The sequence below is a fragment of the Paramormyrops kingsleyae genome, chromosome 12, assembly GCF_048594095.1.
Source record: "Paramormyrops kingsleyae isolate MSU_618 chromosome 12, PKINGS_0.4, whole genome shotgun sequence".
In the NCBI taxonomy this organism is placed as follows: domain Eukaryota; kingdom Metazoa; phylum Chordata; class Actinopteri; order Osteoglossiformes; family Mormyridae; genus Paramormyrops; species Paramormyrops kingsleyae.
Window position 1 is genome coordinate 14981018 of NC_132808.1, and position 20770 is coordinate 15001787.

Genomic DNA, 20770 nt, shown 5'->3' on the forward strand with positions numbered 1-20770 from the left:
TTTTATTCTTGACATAATAACAAAACAATTATTGATTAATAGAATATCCCTTGATTATTAAGAACTAGTACTTTTTTTCACCCATTTTTACTGACAGGATGGTAGATAGCAAAATTATATGTACATATATGCTGTTAATATTCCTCACCTCCCAAAATAACACAAAAATGTGCCAAACATTTATGTTGCTATCAAGTTATCATTTAAAAATGACTTGTCTAACAGGGTGGGACGGAGTATAACAGGGTGCAACACCGATAAAAACAGGTTTCAACAGTGGATGAGTTTCCCTTCAGTATCCTGCATGCTTTTCCATCTGTAATGTGTAACCTGCACCTATATAATAATGATTCAAAAGATTTCCAAGCATGGGGTCTTTTCACACCCCCGTTCTCTGTTCACCATCTGGGGCCAGGGGCTGGGAGGAGCTGGCCGTCCGGTCGGGGTCTGGGCTGGTGGGCTTCTCGGCTGCTGTGGGGTCCGGGGTGGTCTTCTTGTCCCCATGCCAGAGGAAAAAAGGGATCCATCTCCGAGGTCTGGTGGCGTATTGCCCCTCTGGGGGCGGTGGTGCCTAGATCTCGGAGTATAGAGTATATATGGGGAGTGTGAGTGTGTGTACGGCGTTCATTTCTGTGTCTTCATGTTGGGCGAATGGGTGAATATTTGTTTATGTGTGCATGAGGGTGGGAACGTATGCTTGTGTATGTGTGTGCCTGTCTGTCTATACGTATGTGTCAGGTTGGGTCTTAGACTCCACCTGAAATAACATCTCAGGCTCTATTACCCCCCGCCACACTCCCTGCTGGTGGATGAGGCCCCCGGCCGCCGATGCGTTGGTGGTTCTCGATGTCTGGGGCTGGATGCTCTGGTGTGTGCTGGCTCACTCTCGGCGGTTGCCTGCCGGGGCCTGGCCCTTCCGGCTCTGTCGGGGCCCTGGCTGGGGGGTGGGGGGTCCCTTGGATCTCTGGGCCCGGGGTCCGGTCTGCCCTGGTGTGGCCGGCTGCCGGCGGGGCCTGCGTGCTCGTCGCCACGGCCCCCTGGGGCTCCTGTGATGTGGCTGCCGGATGGCCCCCCTCCGGAGCGCTCCTCTGCCCTTTTCTCGGTGGGGGCTGCAATTGTCCCTGTGTTGGTCCTCCTGGGGTTCCCGTGCCCTGGGGGGCCTCTGGATATCTGGGGCCCGGGTCTCCCCCGTGTCGACTTCATGTCCTGGGTGGGCGGGGCTGTGGCTCCCCACACACACTACTAGACAATTACTTGGAGAAACCTTAGGAACACCAGCGCGCTGACACACAGGTGTGCACACAGGTGCTCACGGACACGTGCTCACGGACACACACTGTCTTGATCGGCTGTTGTTTCTGGGCATGGGTTGTAAGGCTGGTTGTGTGTGCTGTTCAACAACATTTAACGTTTGATGGTCGTTGTGATTAGTACAGATGTTGTATGTTGTCTTTCTCTTTTCAACAGACATGGAAGCAGATTATCTGTTTTGTTTTTTTCTTGGTTTTTTTGTTTTTTTTTGTTTTTCTTTTGTTTTGTTTTTTTTCTGTTTTCTTTCCATCTCTCTCTCTCCCTCTCTCTCTCTTCCCTCCTTCTCCTTTGTCCCCCCCCCTCTCCTTCTTTTGAGGAAGTAAATAAAAATATAAAATAAAATAAAAAATAAATAAATAAATAATAATTTTAAAAAAATAAAAAAAAAATAAAAAAAAAAAATAGATACAGTCCCCCGCAGAGGGGGGGTGGAGGAGGGAATATAAAAAAAACAAAAAAAAACAAAAAACAAAAGATTTCCAGGCAATGAACAAATTTACAGACAACCTTTGTGTCTGTAGTTCTTTATCCCAAACAGTCATGCACATTCTCTGTTAAGGTGGCTAGAGAAAGAATTACAAATTTGAAAGGACAGACAGAAGAAATTGTGTTTTATTTATATTTGATTAATAATACAGATGCTGTAATTGATCATGTGATTATAATTAACTTTTTAAAGAAATACAATAGTTTGGCCCAAAAACAAGTGATACATTTATCCATAAGAGTATCTGGCATAGGTAGTGACACATATGAATCTTGGCTGTTGCTTGTAAAATAATACAGTCAGGTAGGGTTGCCAACCGTCCTGAATTGTCACTGAAGGGACGAATCATAATCACCCATATTTCGGGATGTCCCGGACAATTCGGGATGGTTAGCAACCCTACAGTCAGGACCTGTGAAAGGTCTATTGTTAAAACACAATAAACTGATGCATGCATCAAGTCACTAACAAAAACTTGAACACCAAACTTTTATTAAGAAGTAAAAGCAAACAAACATGGTGCGGCATCTCAGCTGCACTAAGCGGTGGTGCCATTTCCCAACAAATACTACTTCCAATATACATAAAATACAATTTTTCTGATTAGAATTTTCACCCTGTTAGGTTCACAGCTCCATAAACCTGGATCTAACGGGGTGTATATTTCTGAGGTAAGTTAGCTGTGGCTCTTTGACTGATCAACATTTAGGCAGCTAACATTCTACAGATAAACAAAACTTTTATAACTACTGTACCTCAGATATGTTTTTATTATTTTTTTTATATAGGACAAGTTTTCTCCATGACATACCCTAATTGGGTGTAACTTTAGAGTATAAGAAGCAGGATAACACTTCAAAAACTAAAAAAGGTAGGAGTGATAGAAATGTAACACAGATGAATTCCCGCCAAAAAAAAAAAAAAAGATGTCACTTCCTGAAAATGGACTCAAAGGAACTGTAGCCTTTTTTGAAAGGCAATTAGAAAGTACATTCTAACAGGGTAGAAGCTGACTTCAGGGACTCACAGTAAATGAAGAAAATGGCAAAAAATAACTAGTTTCACCTGATTTGTATGTATAATTAAAAGCAGTTCAGCCTAGTTTATAACATAATTAAAGAATATTTTGAGATGTGAAATGTGGAAAGACATTTTTATCCTTTCACATTTGGCAAACCAGCCACTATGTATGACAGGGAATGTTATTCTATATCTGACTATAGTCACACAAAGTGTCATCCAATTATACAGTGGAATTCTGGGATGTTTGTCATTGAAACCTATATACTGTAGTAAGAAATATATGTATATGCTACTGAGCCTCCATAAAACATTTTTCTCGTAATAGTGAGATGATTTTCATGTTAAAATTAGAAACATATCTCATTATAATGAGAAAATTGGTATTTTTGTTAGGGTGGCATCAATGATAAATTGATAATGCCGTATTTACTTGTCTAAGATTTTTCAATAATCTTTCCACACTTAAATGCAGGACAGGAAAAGAAAACATTTGAAGCTGAAGCATATCCCTAAAATATTGTTAGAATGAACATTATAATAATATCGTTAGACTGAATACTAACAAACATAACTCAGTGGTAAGATTAACTCAACACCGGGAGTGCCATCCTGTTGTGTCAAACTAAGCAATCGTGAGAAAATACATTTGAATAGGTCGTTTGTCTCCCTCTTGTGTTAAAAAAGAACCGATGCAGGACACTGTCCATTTTGTAGCTAGGTTGAAAGCCGGGGTATTGTTATTGGGACTTCCAGAGCTTGCGAATGCACTTTGGACTTACTGTAAAAATTCCAAACAGAAAAATACATTTGTAATCAACTGCTCCAACCTAAGAAAATGTATATTTTTGATGAATTCCTTTATTATACAGCACAAGATGCTTTTTTACAATGCACAGGAAAAACAACAATAAACACCAATGCTGGAGGAAAACAAGTGAGTAATGAAAACGCACCCCAAAAACTTATATACAAAGTTCTAGAATATACAATTCCTTTTGGGAATAGAGTGTCACAACTAGACATTCTTCAGAATTTGACCATTTGATGGCAGTTGCTATGTTTAAAAGTGAATTTTTTTTTTGTATAAGTTTGATGCCTTGCAGCCCGGAGGGCCTGTTTTTTCAATGCTTGAAAAAACAACACAATAAGCTGAGCTGTTTCTTGCAGAATCCAGTTGCATTTTTAATTTTTTTTTTGCAGCAAATTGTTTTCATTTGTGACATAAAGTTTAACTTTCCAGATGAAGACTGCTTCAATAAAGAGTATCCTTTATTCCACTTTTCATAACACAACAAATATGTACAGGCATATCCTAGAAACTACTAAGATAGTAACTTACTTAAAAGGTACTCAGGGTATTTATGAATTGTGTTTTTTCCACCTTATCCAACATTATTGACGTTCCCGACAGGTTCCAAAAAGGACATTCACAGGACGTTCGGCAATGTCACGATATAGTCCCTCATGTAACATTATTTTATGACATTGTCCTTTAAAACATTAGAGAACATCCAGATTTGGTCCCACATGTGCCATAAATGCCACTCCTGATTAACTGGGCATCAAATATGTACAGGCATTGACAGCAGAACCCATGATGGGTTGACGCCCCATCCTGAGTTTTTCCCTGCCTTGTACTTTGGGTTTGGCTCCAGACCCCTGCTACTCTGCATTGGACAAGCAAGTATAGAAAATGGATGGATGAATGGATGGATGAATGGATGGATGATGGACTGACAACAGAACATGTTACTATGAAGGAATGGCAGCATGTGACTTAACATTGGTCTCGGGAAAACTTTTTTGCAGTCTTGATCGCGTGTTGGAATCTAATTTATAATCTACTCGGTCTCAGACATAGACCACTCAAGATTTTATTTCAAAACCAGTCAATACCACTCATCAAAAACACCTCAATATTCATCACAATGGCTTAATATTCATCTTGTAGTGCCAGTGGGATGTGTATATCCCAGCATGCTTGCAGGCAACTGTATACAGCCCCTTGTAGTGTTGTTTCTGTTAATACTTGGTGTACTCTCCTATTGTGGTGTGCTTGTTTGCCCGTCAGAGACGACTCCTCAGTGACTGAGGAGGGCGGGCACCACTCTGACCGCTCCCCGGCCATCAAGGGCTCCCCACTTATCAGCTGCGAGGAGCCGTGGTGCGACCCCGACTGTGAGCACGATTAGCAGAGGCAGTGGGCAGGGGCTGCTCATGCGAGGAGGAGGCATGCAGCAGATGGGAGGCCCAGTTACCTTGGGAATGCCGCGTGTGTGACAAGCAGCGAAAAGAGGGACCAGCAGGGCAGGGAGCAGCTACAGGAGTCCACGAAGCAGGAGTGGCAGGAGCTGGAGCAGCTGCACTGCAAGCTGGTCAGTTGGGAGCAGGGGCATAACCATCAGTCATGTCTGGCTGAGGGAGCCGAGGCGGCATTACATGGCTGCGAGACGGCGATGCTCGGCTGGGGGGAGGTGTGTCGCACCCCGGAGACCCAGCTGGCTTCAGACCACACTACGCTGAAGGAGCAGCATGTGCGCCTCCTGTGGGAGCAGGAGCAGCTGTGCAGGGCCGCCTGCCCCTGCCAGCAGGAGGCCCCGCAGCAGGACCAGCCTCCCGCACAACATCAGGGCCCCACTAAGCCAAGGAGAAAGAAGGGCCGGGGCCAGGAGGACTCTGCAACGCTGGCGGTCCCCAGCTGCTCCATGAGTTGGCTGTCTCCGGAGAAGTGAGCCTGGCTGTGGGGGTCGCTGGGTGTCATGTTCCCCAGCCAGGAGGACCCTTTGGAGGGGGTACCAGATCCACTTAAGCCAAGCAAGATGAAGCGTTAGTGTCCGGGGGGATTTGTCATGCCAGCAGCCACCAGCAGCTAAGCCCTGCCAGTGTGTGTGAGCATTGGGAGCTGACGGCTGACCCCTGGGACTTGCTTCAGAACTGAGGTGGGGACTGAGGGTGATGGTTGATTTTCACAACCATTAGTCTCAGGATCGTAACATTGGATAGGTATAATGCACAGACATGAATCACATGAATCACAATCCGAGAGAACTTACTGATCCGGCCGTTCAAGTTGCAATGTTGTGCACTAAAATATTGCAGAGTAATCCTGTGCACAATGAGGCATAAACTGTGTGTGTGTGTGTGTGTATATATATATATAATTAATTTGTTCATGAATAACTTTTAGGTTGTAACATTTGTACAACTAACTTTTTGTAAGCGATGGCTAACAAAATTATATAAAGTACAGTGTATTACCTGATACAGTATTTTCAATAAAATAGCACTATCACCAACAAACACTGCTACTACAGCAAATGCGAGGCTGACACTGAAGCGTTACCTTTTGTTTCCGCTCAGAGATGTGCCGTGTGACTCATTTCCTGGTGCGTACAACTTATATTAGGTCAGCATTCACGGTTCGACTTCTGATATTCAGTAATTCTGTATTCTGTAATGCAGGAGAACAGGCACGTGTTTATTTAGAATGCCAGGTGTTAACAAAGCCAAGGGGGAGATCCAATAGCGAGATCGAGACATAAGCAGGGTTTTGGTAGCCGGTTAAGTCAGTCCTAGACACAGGGCAGGACCACAGTAATTTAACATTATCGGATTAAATATTGAAGTTAGCAGATTAGCGATTATCAAGATAACTTTTGGGTTAACTGAGCCCAGGAATGTTAGCCAATAGCAAAGATATTTGACGAGGCTGGTGCCAACAATGTATCAAAATGAACAAGATGCAGGATATGCTACCATCTTGGAAAATGTGTATAATCAGATCAAACTCAGTTAAAGAGCAGCTACAAAGTGAAGGGTGTGGAAGGAATTCTTAGCCAAATCTAAAATATCTAAAATGATGTTTTTGACCAAACACATGACCTGACAGAGATGGTTGGCTTCCTCCTATGGTGCGAATGGAGGAAGTCCTCTCTGACAAATTCAGATGAGGAGGGCATAAAACAAAGTGGATTCTATTTACAAAGAGTTCAATCAAGTAATGAACAGAAAATGAAGCGCTGTCCAGTAAACCTGTATGTTTATGTTTATTCATCTCTATGGAAATGGTACTCCAAAACTGCATTTGAGAATTATATTGGGAAATGTGTTACAAATTCACGGGTTGTCTGAACATGGGAAGACTTATGTTTACTGATACGTAAGTATGTTTAGTTCCCACCAAAGGATTGGCATCTTATCCAGGGTTTCCCAGAGACTCCAGGCTCACAACAAATTGCTGGGTAAGTGGAATAGAAAATTTGAGGGGATGTACTTCTATATTGGGGTATATTGGGATGACTGATTTGTCTGCCTTAACAGTTACACTGTAAATTTTTATTACACCTTATGGATACATGCACATATATTGGGCATAAACTGCCCATACTGTGCAGATCTTTTACAAAAATGCTATAGATACATTACCAGAATTAAATGTACAGTGGTACCTCAGAAATCAAATTTAATCCGTTCAGAACTCCGGATCAAATCCTAAAAAGTTCGAGTTCTGATCGAATTTTCCCCATAAGAAATAATGTGAAACCATTAATTGGTTCCCGGCCCCAAAAATTTACACCTAAATATGTTTTTTTTAGCATTTAAACACAAAATGAACCGGATAAAACAAGAGCATATACTGTACTAAACACATCTAAGCACATATATCAAAACAGTAATTTGTAAAGTAAGAAAATAAATCTATCCAAACATTCCCCTGCATACTGTATACTTGAGTACTCCCGATTTCTCGGGATACGTGCGGGTTGCTGTCCAGTCCCAGTTACCTGTCCCAGGCGTTACATTCATCCTTGGGAACGATATAGCGGGAAAGAGAATCGTTCCCTTACCCGAAGTGGTTCCGGACCCTGTGCTATGTGAGAATGATCTAGCGGTGGAACACCCGACGGTGTTTCCTGCGTGAGTGCTTATACTCGTGCACAGCGGCGCCAGCTCGCCGACATAGACCTCGAAGACACGTTCATGTCCGTGCCGGTGCTTGATAAACCTTCGGAGATTGAGTCTGTGACCCCGGTTCCTGATACTGATCACTCTGTTACCTCCCCTGAAGTTCCGTTCTGTTTGTTTTCTTATGTTTATTTTGTGGTTTTTGTTGTTGTGTGTATGGGATCTGTGCATGTGGTGACCCGTGTGGGTTCACTCTTGTGTGGGGGAGGGTGTTACGTGCCGTAAGTTTGGGTTACGTGCCGTAAGGGATATGTGCCGTAAGTTTCGGGTACGTGCCGTAAGTGTTACGTGCCTTAAGTTTAGGAGGATGCCTGCAGGTCCTTCGGACGTCCTGCCCACTCGCCGATTGGTCAACCGCCCCCTCGACTCCGCCCTCTGGACCTGACCCCGCCTCCATTGCCCTCGGAGCCGTTTCCGGTTCATCGGCTGAAGAGATTGCCGCTTCGTCCCTTCATCTGCCCGCTGCTTGCTTCTCGCATGCTAGCTCGCTCTCCGTTCGCTTTACTTTGTTTGATTGATTGATTGTGTATGACTGTTTTGCCCTTGACTTTCGATTCTCGCCTCGCCCTAGTGATGGCAAAACGAAGCTTTTCAAAGCACTGAAGCTTCCTTTTCAAGTGTGTCGAAAAATGGTTCAGTACTCGAAGCCTTCCGAATTGCTGACCATTAGTGACACCAAGTGGTCAAATAAGGAAATAACACTTAATTTTGAGTGAGTGCAGTGAATCTGAATATTTATAAATTGGCAAAAATTCTAATGGTCTGTAGTGCGTCATGAACATTAATGACCTGGTGAAATTGAATGTGACTTCTTGTGGACTGGGAAACCATTGACTTAACTGGGAAAGGGTGCTTGTGTAACGGAAGAGGGCCATTAGTCTACAGATTTTTATTCAGGAACAGTATTTGTTCAACAGTGCGGGGGCTAAGTTGGTTACGTTTTTTATTCACCACTTCTGCTTCGGAGAATACCCGCTCACATGGAACGGAGGACGCTGGAGTGCATAAAAACTTTACTGCAAGTTCGTATAAGTGTGGATACACAGCCTGGTGCATATCCCAGAACCTCAAAGGGTTTTCAGCTCAGTATGTGGTATATTGGCATAATTGGGGTCACTGAGGTTCGCGCCTCATTTTCACGTTTCTGAAGTAGTCACGTGGTTGAGCGCAGAACGAAGCTTCGGATCACTATGGTCACGTGTTTAGGGTAGAACGGAAGAAGCATCGAAGTTCTGCTTCAGAACGCACTGTATCGTTTTTTTTGACACATGCCTCAGAGTTTCGGTGTCAAGCTTAACATCACTACCTCGCCCTTATTTGTACTTTCGCCTTGGTTTTTGACTGCTTGCTTGGTTTTGGACTTTCGCCTGTGTTTCGACTTCGCCTCTCGGTTTTCCCTTTTGATACCTTTGCCTTGGCTTTGTGTTTCACTAGGTGTGTAGGGAGTGTCTGCCTTTTTGTTTATTCGTTAACGTAGGGATTATTGTTTGTTTGGTCAGGGAGGTAGATTTAGGCATTGTTGTTTCGTTTCACCATTTTCTTTGTGTTCCCTTAGGTAGTTCAGCTTGGGTTACTCGGTAGATGTGCTTTTGTTTGTTTCTTTGGCCTTTGTCACTCCTGACGTTCGTTACACCTAGTGATAGTACTGTGTTTGTAAAAAACTATTAAAAAAAAAGACTCCCTCTGTGTCCTGTGTTCCCTTCTCCTAGCCCTAGTTGTCCTGTCCTCCCCAATCCCTCCTTCCCTTTCACTTTGTTGCGGTCCAACCCTAGACTGGATCGTAACAAAACGATGTGTCCTACCCCAATCGTCCGCTCCTTCCGTGTGCCACGCCCCCTCGTTAACCCAGTGTGGAATCCCCTTGTGATCAGCTGTTTCTGGTTGTTGTCATAAGTCCTCTACATGTATTTCGTCCGCGTTTCAGTTTGTTTCCCCATTCCGGTCATTGTATTGTTCATTGTATTGTCCATTGTATTTGCCTGCCTTACCTGTAATGAAACCCCGTATTCCCGATACCCCGACGTCTGCGCCTTTGTCTCCGTTCCGTCCCGCTCAGCAGGACAGTATTATAATGAAATGTATTAATGGTTTATTATTAATATTAAAATAATGAATAAGAAATTTTTATTTATAAATGTATTTTATTATAATTACTGTTACTGTCTATCATTGTCTAAATGTATTTTTACTGTCTAAATATATGTATTCAGCTATTGTAAACATGCACGATGCTATCACAGCGAATGCGTGGCTGAGACTGAAGCGTTACCCTTTGTTTCCGCTGAGAGACGTGCTGCGTGACTAATTTCCCCGCCCATACAAGTTATTAGGTCGGCGTTTACGGTTTGACTTCTGAGATTCAGATCGAGCTCTAGGTAATTTTTTTTCAAACTGGTTTGTTCGACTTTTAAGAAATTCTAGTTCTAATGAGTTTGAGAACTGAGGTACCACTGTATTTAAGGAATACAGCAGCAAATTACTGACTATTTGTAAGAAATCCATTTACAAAGATTCTTTCCAATACAGTTTCAGCAAAATTGATTTATTGAACAGCAATATAATTGGTGCAATACAGAGCAGACATATAATGACACATTCATCTATACAATGGGTATTGAAAGGCAGTCCAAATACTAAGTAAGGACAGTTCTTTACTCCTCTTTATACTCCAAAAAACCCTTCCTAACCAAGGATATTATCCTGATAACCAAGAAGAAAATTACAAGAAAAGTATTTTGTAACTGAAATAAGGTACAAAAATAAACTACAACTAAATGAAAACTACAAACTGATTTTGTTACTGTTTTTTTAAACACTCTTAAGCTAAAGTAAAGATTTGTTTATCTTTAATTACCATTAGTAATACATGGAACATGTTATGGCCAATTTTAAGATTCTCTAATGATTAGAAACATAAATGTTATAAACATTTCCAATGGCCAGCATATCCATTTTCTGTAACCCCTTTTCCTATTCAGGGTCACAGGGGGTCTGGACCTATGTGCACAAGGTAGGGAACAACCCAGGATGGGGCACCAACCCATCACAGGGCACACTCACACACCATCACAGGGCACACTCACACACCATTCATTCACAATTGCACACCTCCAGGCAAATTGGTAACTCCAGTTAACCTCAACATGTTTTTGGACTGGGGATGGTAAACCAGAGGTCCCAGAGGAAACCCCATGATGACATGAGGAAAACATGCAATCTCCACATACATGGAGCCATGGAGGAGACTCAAGCCCTGGTCCTTGAGGTGTGAGGTAATAGTGCTAACCACTTTGCCACCAAGCTGCTCCTAAACTGGATTTCAAATTTTGAAAAAAGAAGATCAAATAAAATTAGAAGCTAATGTAAAAAACCAAAACTATAACAATATTGTTCCCAACAAGCTAGGTAGGGGTGGTCAATTAATTTGCATATAAAGGGTGGCCTTCTGGAGTGTGTGGAGTCTAATAAAGAGATGAGGCAGGACAGGATGGAGACTTCCTGCTAGAGCAAATGGTAACTCAGTCATGTCTCTGGCTAATTACTTCCTTATCAACCTATCAATGCTAAATGCAACCTCCATTCTCTTCATGACTTTCCCATTTTTAGAATTTGTTGTCTGTTTTCAAATTACCAGCCGCTGTTACACTGAGGTATCCTAGCTCTTTTCCTAACAGCTAGCAGTCAAGTTATTAGTAAAGTACATTTTATATTGCATTATTTTACATTATCTACAGAAAAGAATGCAATGTAACTCTGGATTGAACTGGATGTCATTTTAAAATATTAAAAATATTCTGAGTTCTTAAATTCTGCCCATATACATTCCAGCTCACCCAGCTTCTCCATAAACTGAGAAACCATCTCCCTGATATTAGCTACAAGCTTCATTGTGGCTGATTTTATTTTATCTCGCTGTTGTGACCCTTGTCTTATGCTGTGGATCTCTTTGGCATCCTTGGCAATAAAATAGACATCGAGGGCAATGAAGAGAGCAGACAGCACCCCTGTGAAGGCCTCTGCCACCCGTACAACTCTGGCTGCTTGAACAGCCACCCTACCAGCGTTAACCACCTGGGTCACACGGAAAAACTGTGCAATGCCACCCAGGCCCCTCCCTGCTATAAATGCAGCCTGTGCCATATTAGCAACATTTGCGTAGCTCTCATGCTCCTTTATGTTTTCAATGCCAGTTCTGATGCCTTCCACACTCATGAGAATGGGTTCCATCCTTTCCCGGTATTCAGTAATGGTTTCCTCAATAGTCTTACGTTCCGTTGACTGGTTCACCATGTTGGTGATGTTGGAAACGGCACTGGTTGCCCCTCCAGCTACAGCAACACCAATCCCCACACCAGTGACAATCAGAGAGGCTCCCAGAGTGAAAGGTGCCAGAATGAGCCCAACTATGGAAGTGACCCCCCCTGCAGCTCCTACCACCGACCCTGTCAGGCTCCCTACGGTGGTACCGAAGTGGACGCGTTCCAGACCATCTGCCGTCATCTCCAGCTTCTTCACTAGATTCTGGATATCACCAACATCTCGGTCATAAAGCTTTTTAAAAGTTTCAAAATCCTGGTTGAACTGACACATCATATTTTTCAGATCCCTGGTAAAATTAAGGGTTTCAATATGAATGCAGGGTTTTTAAAATTCATTTAGGCAATTATATAGTATGAAATTGTAGGCCAGCGTATGTAAAACAGTGAGTTTGATCTGAAATTACAAGCTACTGTACATCCCATTTCACAAAGGGGGGCGTTGCATCCATGTGCATCCTATAACAACTAAACCCCTAAAAGTAACTCATTATCATGGTTATGTGTTTACCTGTCCATGGGGATTTTGTTGTTGCCCATCCATCCATCTTCCGAACACTTTTCCATTTTAGAGTCACAAGGCAGTCTCTCATTATTCCAGTCACAAATACCTGAGGAAGAAGTAACATCTATGACTAATGACTTATAAGCTGTAAATATAATTTTGCTAATACTGATATACTAATGGAAAAAATTCTTCTTAATTTCAGAATAGGCTCAATAAGATGCACGAAATCCAGTTTACCAGGTTCTTCCAGTGGAAAAGTCGCAGGAACCACCAAGGCTTCTTCCTTCAAAACCCAAAACATGACACAAATATTTGTATAATATCCTCTGCAAATACTGCTTCTTATAATATTTAAGTTACTCAGGAAACATTTTGAAACATTTAACAAATTATTAGTCTTTGCCTTACATTTACATCTAACATTTTATTTGCCTAAAAATAATTCTGCCTAAAACTAACACCAAAATCTGCACAACATGAAATATATTGTTATAAAACCTAATTTATTTTGAAGATTTAGATAAGAAACAGTTTTGAGAACTTCTGAGCAGAAAAGAAGCTATACAATTACAAAAAGTTAAATACTAGTAAAGCAATGCAATATCCCTACTTATAAAAAAGATAAAATCACTGTGCAGTTTTCATGATGAAGTATGTCAGACATTTATTAAATTACAGCCATCACTAGGTACATAAATTATAAGGATGAATTCACCATGAATGAGAACTGCCTGGGTATCCGTTTAGCTAAGAATTCTTTCTTTAGTATGCCGTCAATGGTGGGTCTGCGTGCCGGGTCCTTATGAAGGAGTTCCTCCACCAGATGGCGCAGCTCAACTGAGAAATTCTCAGAAATCTGAGGACAGGGCTTGCTCCATAACTCAAACAAGAAGAAATGTTCCTGTACTGAAAACTAAGAGGAAATGGAAGATTGTAGTTATGTAGTATGTTTTTCTGTAACATAACTGGCAACAAATACATAGTAAAAACTAAAAGTGCCTTGAATATCCAATACGATATTAATAATTTTTTTCTGTAAAGGACATGCATAAACTTTTTTTTCTTTTCAATATCTCAAGATGATCACAACTTATTTTCCCGTAAGAATTTAATTGATATTTTTTACAATATTTATTATTAATCTCAAACCTCATTATGGTGTTCTTTTTTTAAAATTTCAATGTATTACAAAAAAAATGTATAAATTATCCTGGATTTGGTGTTGTGATTTTTTGGCTTTATTGTTGTACAGAGGTGGGCACAGCTAACCAAAAAGTTTGCTTCGATAACCGCTAACTTTTCTTATATGAATTTATCTTTGGTTTGGCTTTTGGCTCTGAAACGATCAAAAACATACATAGAGACCTAAAATTTAACCTGCTTAACACTTAAGTCCCATGTGTCAGACTAGAATGATTTCTGGGGTATATTTAGGACTTCATGCTCAAAACAAGGAACAAGTATGCATGATTTTAGGGTTTACAGATGTTTTTGAATGTAAAACTTTATTCACTTTACCGACAATAAAAAGTTAGTGGATTTACAGTTAGTGGAACTACATTTAGTGGAAAATAATAGGTTAATTCACTGATGGTTTTCGAAATTAGCAAAAATGCTAATCTGCTAACGAACAAAAAGTTATCTTAGCTAATTAGAGGTTAGTGGATTAGCAGAACCCTGCCCACCACTGTAGTTGTAGCAGTAGTACTAGTAGTAGTATTAGTAGCAGTAGCAGGAGTAACAATAATGGGCCTCAAAGTTCCTTGAAGAACCCCAGGTGGCTCCCAAAAGGGTTCTGCCTGTGTGCAAAACTGAGGAACCCTAAAAGGAGCCTCAAAGTATCCTTTAATTTTTACAGTGTAGGTTGTACATGTATACGACATGCTAAATGAATTTTAGAAGCTGTCATATTTTGCATTGATACTAGGCTATTAGAAAACAATGATCTGTGATACTCACGGCAAACTCAAGTGTGCAGAGTTCATACAGCACACAACCCAAAGCCCAGATATCACTGATAAGAGAAATGTTAGTCAGTCAGTGAACAACTGCCACCAACAGATACAATTTTTATTTATCCACTGTACTCATATTGTAATACAGGCACTCCTCACTTAATGACCGAGTTATGTTCCTACGACCAGGTCGTTATATGTGATTTGGTCTGTAAGCCAGGAACTGCCCTTTACCGATATTTCAAGGATACCGTACTGGTAGTGGGTTTGTGTCAACCATCTTTAGATATTGTATTAATGTTACCATTGCACCATTTGTAACATTTTTAGTATATGAATGTTTATACAGTAATGTACTATATGCTGTAATAAACACGTACTGTACTGTCCTTGCTACGTGTTTTATTCATATGTGACAGGTGAAAAATCTATGACTTAAACTAGCTGTAATAAACAAAACACAGAAAAGACGTAGGAGATCTATCTAGCATAGCAAAGTTACCGAACTAAACAAACCATAGAAAATAAGTGACTTGTACGTATCAACTAATATATGAAGCAATTAAGTAAAAAAAAAAATGTACAACTTTAACCTGCAAACAATATACATCCGAGACCAGAACAAACAGAATAGAATGGGAACCCCACGCTGCCGTTTCCACCACCAATGTTGTCTTACAACGTATAATATCAACTAGTCAGACAGCTGGTCGTAAGTCCGTTATACAGGTGGGTCGTTAACTGAGGAGTGTCTGTATTTGGCTGAACACAACTAATTAGGCTACTAATGAAACTGTGCATTAGTAGTAATGGAAACATTAAAATCAGATACAATGTTTTCATTTTGCATGGAAAATTACACACTACACTTGAAAATGTAAACATTTCAACATAATTGATAATTGCTAATGTCTTTTGAACAAAATATTATAAATAGATCATGACCATAAGTACACAAGACTAGAAAATTTGTTCGAACTTTGTCAGTTTCACCAGCATGTTTAACTGGAAAGTAGAGTTAGACAGCGAGGGGGAAAATATAAAAATACATAAGAGCTAAAGTCCGTGTTGGTCAAACTTGATACTGATTGCGAACTGTACATTTATGCAGATTTACGTTACAGCTAAGCCTGGTAAACTAGGAATTTACTTACTGTAGCTGAACAGGTCAAAACACCATCTGAGTTCAATGACTGAGGACACGCTACAATTTTTCAGGTGTATTAACTTAAAGTATATTTATTCAAGTCAGTTTATAGGCTATTTATTATTCTGAAGTTTTTCTGTCCATTTTTGAAGGAATCGAAACATCTAACAGATAATATACTGTAATGAAAATCAGGATATCCTTTGCCATGGATACCCTGACCGTACAGTATATAACAATTGATACCACTGAAACGGATATCTTGGTTGGCTAGATGAACACCATGAACACCTCAAATTTCCAAATCTCTCCTCAGAACACCCCAGCAATTCCATGAATGTGTTAAATTTCACTACCAGCCCAATTAATTAATTTCACTAAACTCAGTGAGATATTGATTAGCCAAATAGACACATGGGTGTATTGGATAGTTATTGCAAATACTGGGGTGAGTTTAGGAGGCATTTTGAAATGGTGAAGCTAACACACTTTGACAGACATAAAATCATAATTCAACACCAACATGAAGATCACTTAAACACAAATCTCCTTGGCTGCCCAAGACTTTTACTGTAGATGTATTGTTTATAATAAGCTAATCAGGCCTAATAAGTCCAAATTTAAAGGTATATTGAAAACACCATCTAGTAAATGTCATGTCAGATACAATACCTTTTTGCATTAAATATTTCATCTTTCCACAGATCGGGGGAGGTATAAATAGGTGTTTCTGGCTTGTTTTTTGCATATTCATCTTTCCTGGAATAAAAATAACAGCAAATCATTATAATGACACAATTCACACAGTAGTCTGAATGATTAGTGTCAGGTCAGCACCCGTCTGTCTCCTCCCCGTTTGCCCAGCTAGTTCCCGAGTTCTGTGGTTTTGCATTTTTTTTTGGTTTTTGCTTTGTGCCCTTGGTTGTGTTTTACCTGTCTTTGTCATTCCCCTATAGTGTTGGATTCTGTCTCCTAGTTCCCTGAGTTCCATGATTTAGTTTATTAGATTCCCTGAGCCTCTTGATTGTTCTCACCTGTCCTGTGCTTCCTTGTTAACCCTCTGTATTTAAGTACCTGATATTACTCTGTCCCCTGTGGAATCATTTCTTGATTATGTTTCTTGTTGTTGATTTTTCCTGGTTGCCGTGTGCTATGTTTGTGTCCCTGCCCCTGCTTGTTTTCTGTATGACCAGTTTCCCCTTGTAGACCATTTTTTGTTGCGTTAGTTATATTGTTCCCCTGCTTAGTTTTGACCCTTTGTGGTCTGTTTTGTTTGTAGTGTTCCCAGTGTTTTCAGTTCTGTAATAAACCCCCTGTTGTCTTGCAGAGCCACAGGTGGATCGTCATCTTCCTTTCCTGCCTGCCTGACAATGAGTGCTGCTGTTGTATCCAAACTATGAACCAAATATTTATAATTACCCTCAATTGTCAATCAAATATTTTAAATCATCCTTTCAGAACATTTCCAGACTAGTGACATGTAAATGGAATAACATGTAGAGTGTACCCAGGGATAATCTGCAGGGTCACAGAGGCCTAGCACTGAATAAATAGTTATTCCAAATGGTCAGATGAATGGCAATTTCATTGTTAGGCAGATGAAATGTTTTACATGCGTGCAGTTATGTAAAATTGTTCTAATTATTTGGGTCAGTCCCCAGCAAACAAACCAAATCTGGTTGATGTTGCTCAAAATAGTGGTTTGAACTAAACTCATAGTGCAATTAAAAGAATCTGTGTATCGTCTTGTCTAATTCTATACTTTCTTTGTGAGGAAATGTGACTCCCACCAATTGCAAACCAAGAGCAGATGGTCTGATATGTCTGAGAGCATCATATGTTGATTATTATTCTTGATGGCTCTAAGAGAATGATACCAATTTGTGTTGCTACCAAGGTGTCCTGGTCACAGAAGCAATTTGGGTAGCAGAAGTCAGGCTCACATAAGGATGCTATTGCTGCCCAGGCCGCTCTGTACCCTGAATGTATGTATTATGACATGCTGACATAATATTTAACACATGATGTATGAATACATCACCTGTTTAGGATTTTAGAAACTCCAAAGTCTCCCAGCTTGATGGTTTCTTTTGTGGTGAAAAAGATGTTCTGGTATATAGATAAACAGCAAAGATCAATAATATAGTGGTTATTGGGGTTTTACTTTGCTTACAAAATGCACAGGGATCTTACACCATCTGAATGGTAAAACAAGCATGTGGTCTCTACCTGTGGCTTTATGTTTCTGTGAACAATTTTCCTGTCATGAACGTGTTTCAGGGCCAGGCAGATCTGTACAAACCAGTCCAGAATCTGGAACACAGAAAGTATCATATATGACAAGTGATATAGAATGTGCAAATATTTTCCTAAGTGTCTGTATAAAAGCCATTTCTTATCATTTTTACTGTATGTAGGTAAGTAAGTGAACTTTATTGTCATTCACACCATACAACAGTACAAGAACGGATGCATAGCTGAACTAAATTGCGTATCTCCAGGCTCAATGTGCAGACATAAAGAGACAAGTGCACTTAGACAACATACGGACATTACAAACAAGATTTCACTACTTACACAGAAGTAAGTAAGACTGTGTAAGACAGCATAAGGCAGCACAGAACAGACACTAAATATACAAAACAATATACATATACTGTAAAGAAATGTAGAACCAGTCAGTGGTGAATATGATGAAAAGAAAAATATTGCACATCGTTTCACAGTGATTGTATTATTGCACTATATGTCTAAAATATGTCTAAAACCCTTTCTATTCTGTATTTATTCATGCCTGTACTTTAGGAGTTCAGTTTGTTTCATAGTCCTGCTACTTGTGTAGCTCGGTGTTATTGTTTTATGGTTTCTTTGGTTGGTTCTTTTTTTCCCCCATTAGCTTTCGTCCCCTTGTGGTCCCTGTAATCTGTGCCTTTCCCCAGTGTGTTCTGTTTAATTTCATAAACCCTTGTTCGTCTTGGAACCACAAGTGGATCATCGCCTTTATCCCACTTGTGCCATGTCAGTAAAATGTCTAGGCTTTTACACACTTTGCCTGCTACATCACTTGAAATCTATAGGTTACCTTTTCTTCTAAGAACGGAGTGTCTTTACTTTTTTGCTCTTTAATTTTTTCAGTGAGATCTCCACCTTCACAGTAATCCATCACTATGTAGCAGTTGTTCACTGTGTAGAAAATAAACCTGTTATTCCTAATTCAAGAAATGTGTCATGTAATATCGAAGCACATTAGAACAAAATGTTTACATACTATGGCAAAAAATCTTTAAAACATCATTTAAAAAAATTATTGATAATGCTTTAATATAGTAATGAAATATATTAGAAAATCAGGTATTCTAATGTGTTCAAAAAACTGGTCACTCCACAAGTAATCAAGCACAGCAGCTGTACCGTCAGTAAAGGACTCCACATGATGGACAATGTGACGATGGTCTATGTCTGTCAGACTGGCCACTTCACTCTGTGTTCTCTGCTTGATTTCATTGTCCATCTAAATCAAGCAGTAAATTGAACTAGAGAACTTATTGCACATTTAGCACATTTTAGCACATTCATTTAGAAATGTTTTTAGGAAGTACCACAGACTTACGTTTGTTGTTTTAATAGTCTTGATGATGTATTTCCTCCCATTTTTATTCACCAGAGCTGCTGTCTCAGTATCTTTGGTTACAACTTCTTTCAGAAACGTGTAGCCACGCTCTTTCAGAAGACTTTGTTGACTACCCATATCTGCATAAAAGAAGTGAAATTTCTTTTTATTGTAGATGTTTGTTTTTTTTGGAGAATTTGATGTTAATGAGCATGGTTATATCTGACTTTTGTATTTCATAAATCTGAAAATTCAATTTTCATTTATTCATTTAAAGATATACATTCCTATCAAATTATCAAAATGTTTGAAAACAGGAAAATACAATACGTACCCAAGTTCAGTTAATAACAACTATTGCCAAGATTTTATTCACTTTTCTTTTTGCAGTTCCTGGAAAACAAAGCTGTCAATGTCATTCACATGTGTGATTTCAAGGAAGTGGTCTACGTTACACAGATATGCTTATATATAAGTATTGGGTCATGTGATTTGAACATGTGAACAAACTAGGAAAACAGGATGCACAAAACATGTTAAACCTGGTGTGTCTGTGTGTGTATATATATATATATATATATATATATATATATATATATATATATATATATATATATATACACATATATATAAATAGAATTCACCCTTGAGAAATTGACCTTGGAAATGTCTATTCCCTAGTTGCCTTCCACAAAAAAAAAAAAAAAAGGTTCATTCAGACAAACTACTGCTCATATAATATGCAAATCAAACCTTTCTGGTTGCAAAGTCTGGTGATAACTGTAAATAAAAAACCAAGAAGAGGAATCTTGAATAGTGTGATGTGGGGCATGACGTAATGTTATATGTTGTGTATGTTGTGCAATTATAAAGTTAAATTATAAAGTTAAATATAGTAAGGTGTGTTTTTTGGAGACACACGGCCACTGCAGCAAATTTTGTCAGCTCTATAATATGACCTCAAAAAAGTGGACGAATCTGAAGACGGAGTGAATGACATCACTTGGCAATGTGACTGCAATTACTGGGAGCACAAAACCACATCGTCACCCTCAGCCTTCGACGTGTTTGGCAACTATAATGGGGGATGCTGTTGCCCTATTGTTTGCAGATCTCCTTGCTCAGACACACATACTAAACCTGGTAAGTAGCTGACTACCAGGTAAAAAGCAGATTAACATGTGTTTGAGCAGGGAAATCTGCAAATTGTGCTGGATTCTGGCCCTCCAGAACCGGAACCGGGGAACCCTGGTCTAAATGTTTGGATATAATCTAAGCTTTTGGCTCACTCAACTGGTTGAATTTTGAGACTTTGGAGGCAGGAACAGTGGCAGATTTTTCCACTTAGTTGCTTGGTCACTTTGAATCCTATGATTGGCTGTTTGCTTTGGAAGATGAAGCAGTTTCATGCTCTGTCATGATGTCGGAGCAAGGAAGTCTTACACAAA

General features: G+C 39.9%; 1 protein-coding gene across 1 annotated transcript; it reads right to left on the reverse strand.

Annotated features, from left to right (window-relative positions):
• Nucleotides 1-10312: 10312 nt before the first annotated feature.
• Nucleotides 10313-19755, reverse strand: LOC111858115 (uncharacterized). The gene is made up of 12 exons (XM_023839561.2): nucleotides 19657-19755; nucleotides 19323-19462; nucleotides 19124-19223; nucleotides 18795-18895; nucleotides 17942-18025; nucleotides 17754-17821; nucleotides 16385-16471; nucleotides 14570-14624; nucleotides 13326-13523; nucleotides 12848-12893; nucleotides 12614-12713; nucleotides 10313-12392 (listed from the first exon to the last, which is right to left on the reverse strand). Exons 2-12 carry the CDS (start codon nucleotides 19458-19460, stop codon nucleotides 11570-11572), a joined length of 1800 nt encoding a protein of 599 aa, XP_023695329.1. The 5' UTR covers nucleotides 19461-19462; nucleotides 19657-19755; the 3' UTR covers nucleotides 10313-11569.
• Nucleotides 19756-20770: the final 1015 nt, after the last annotated feature.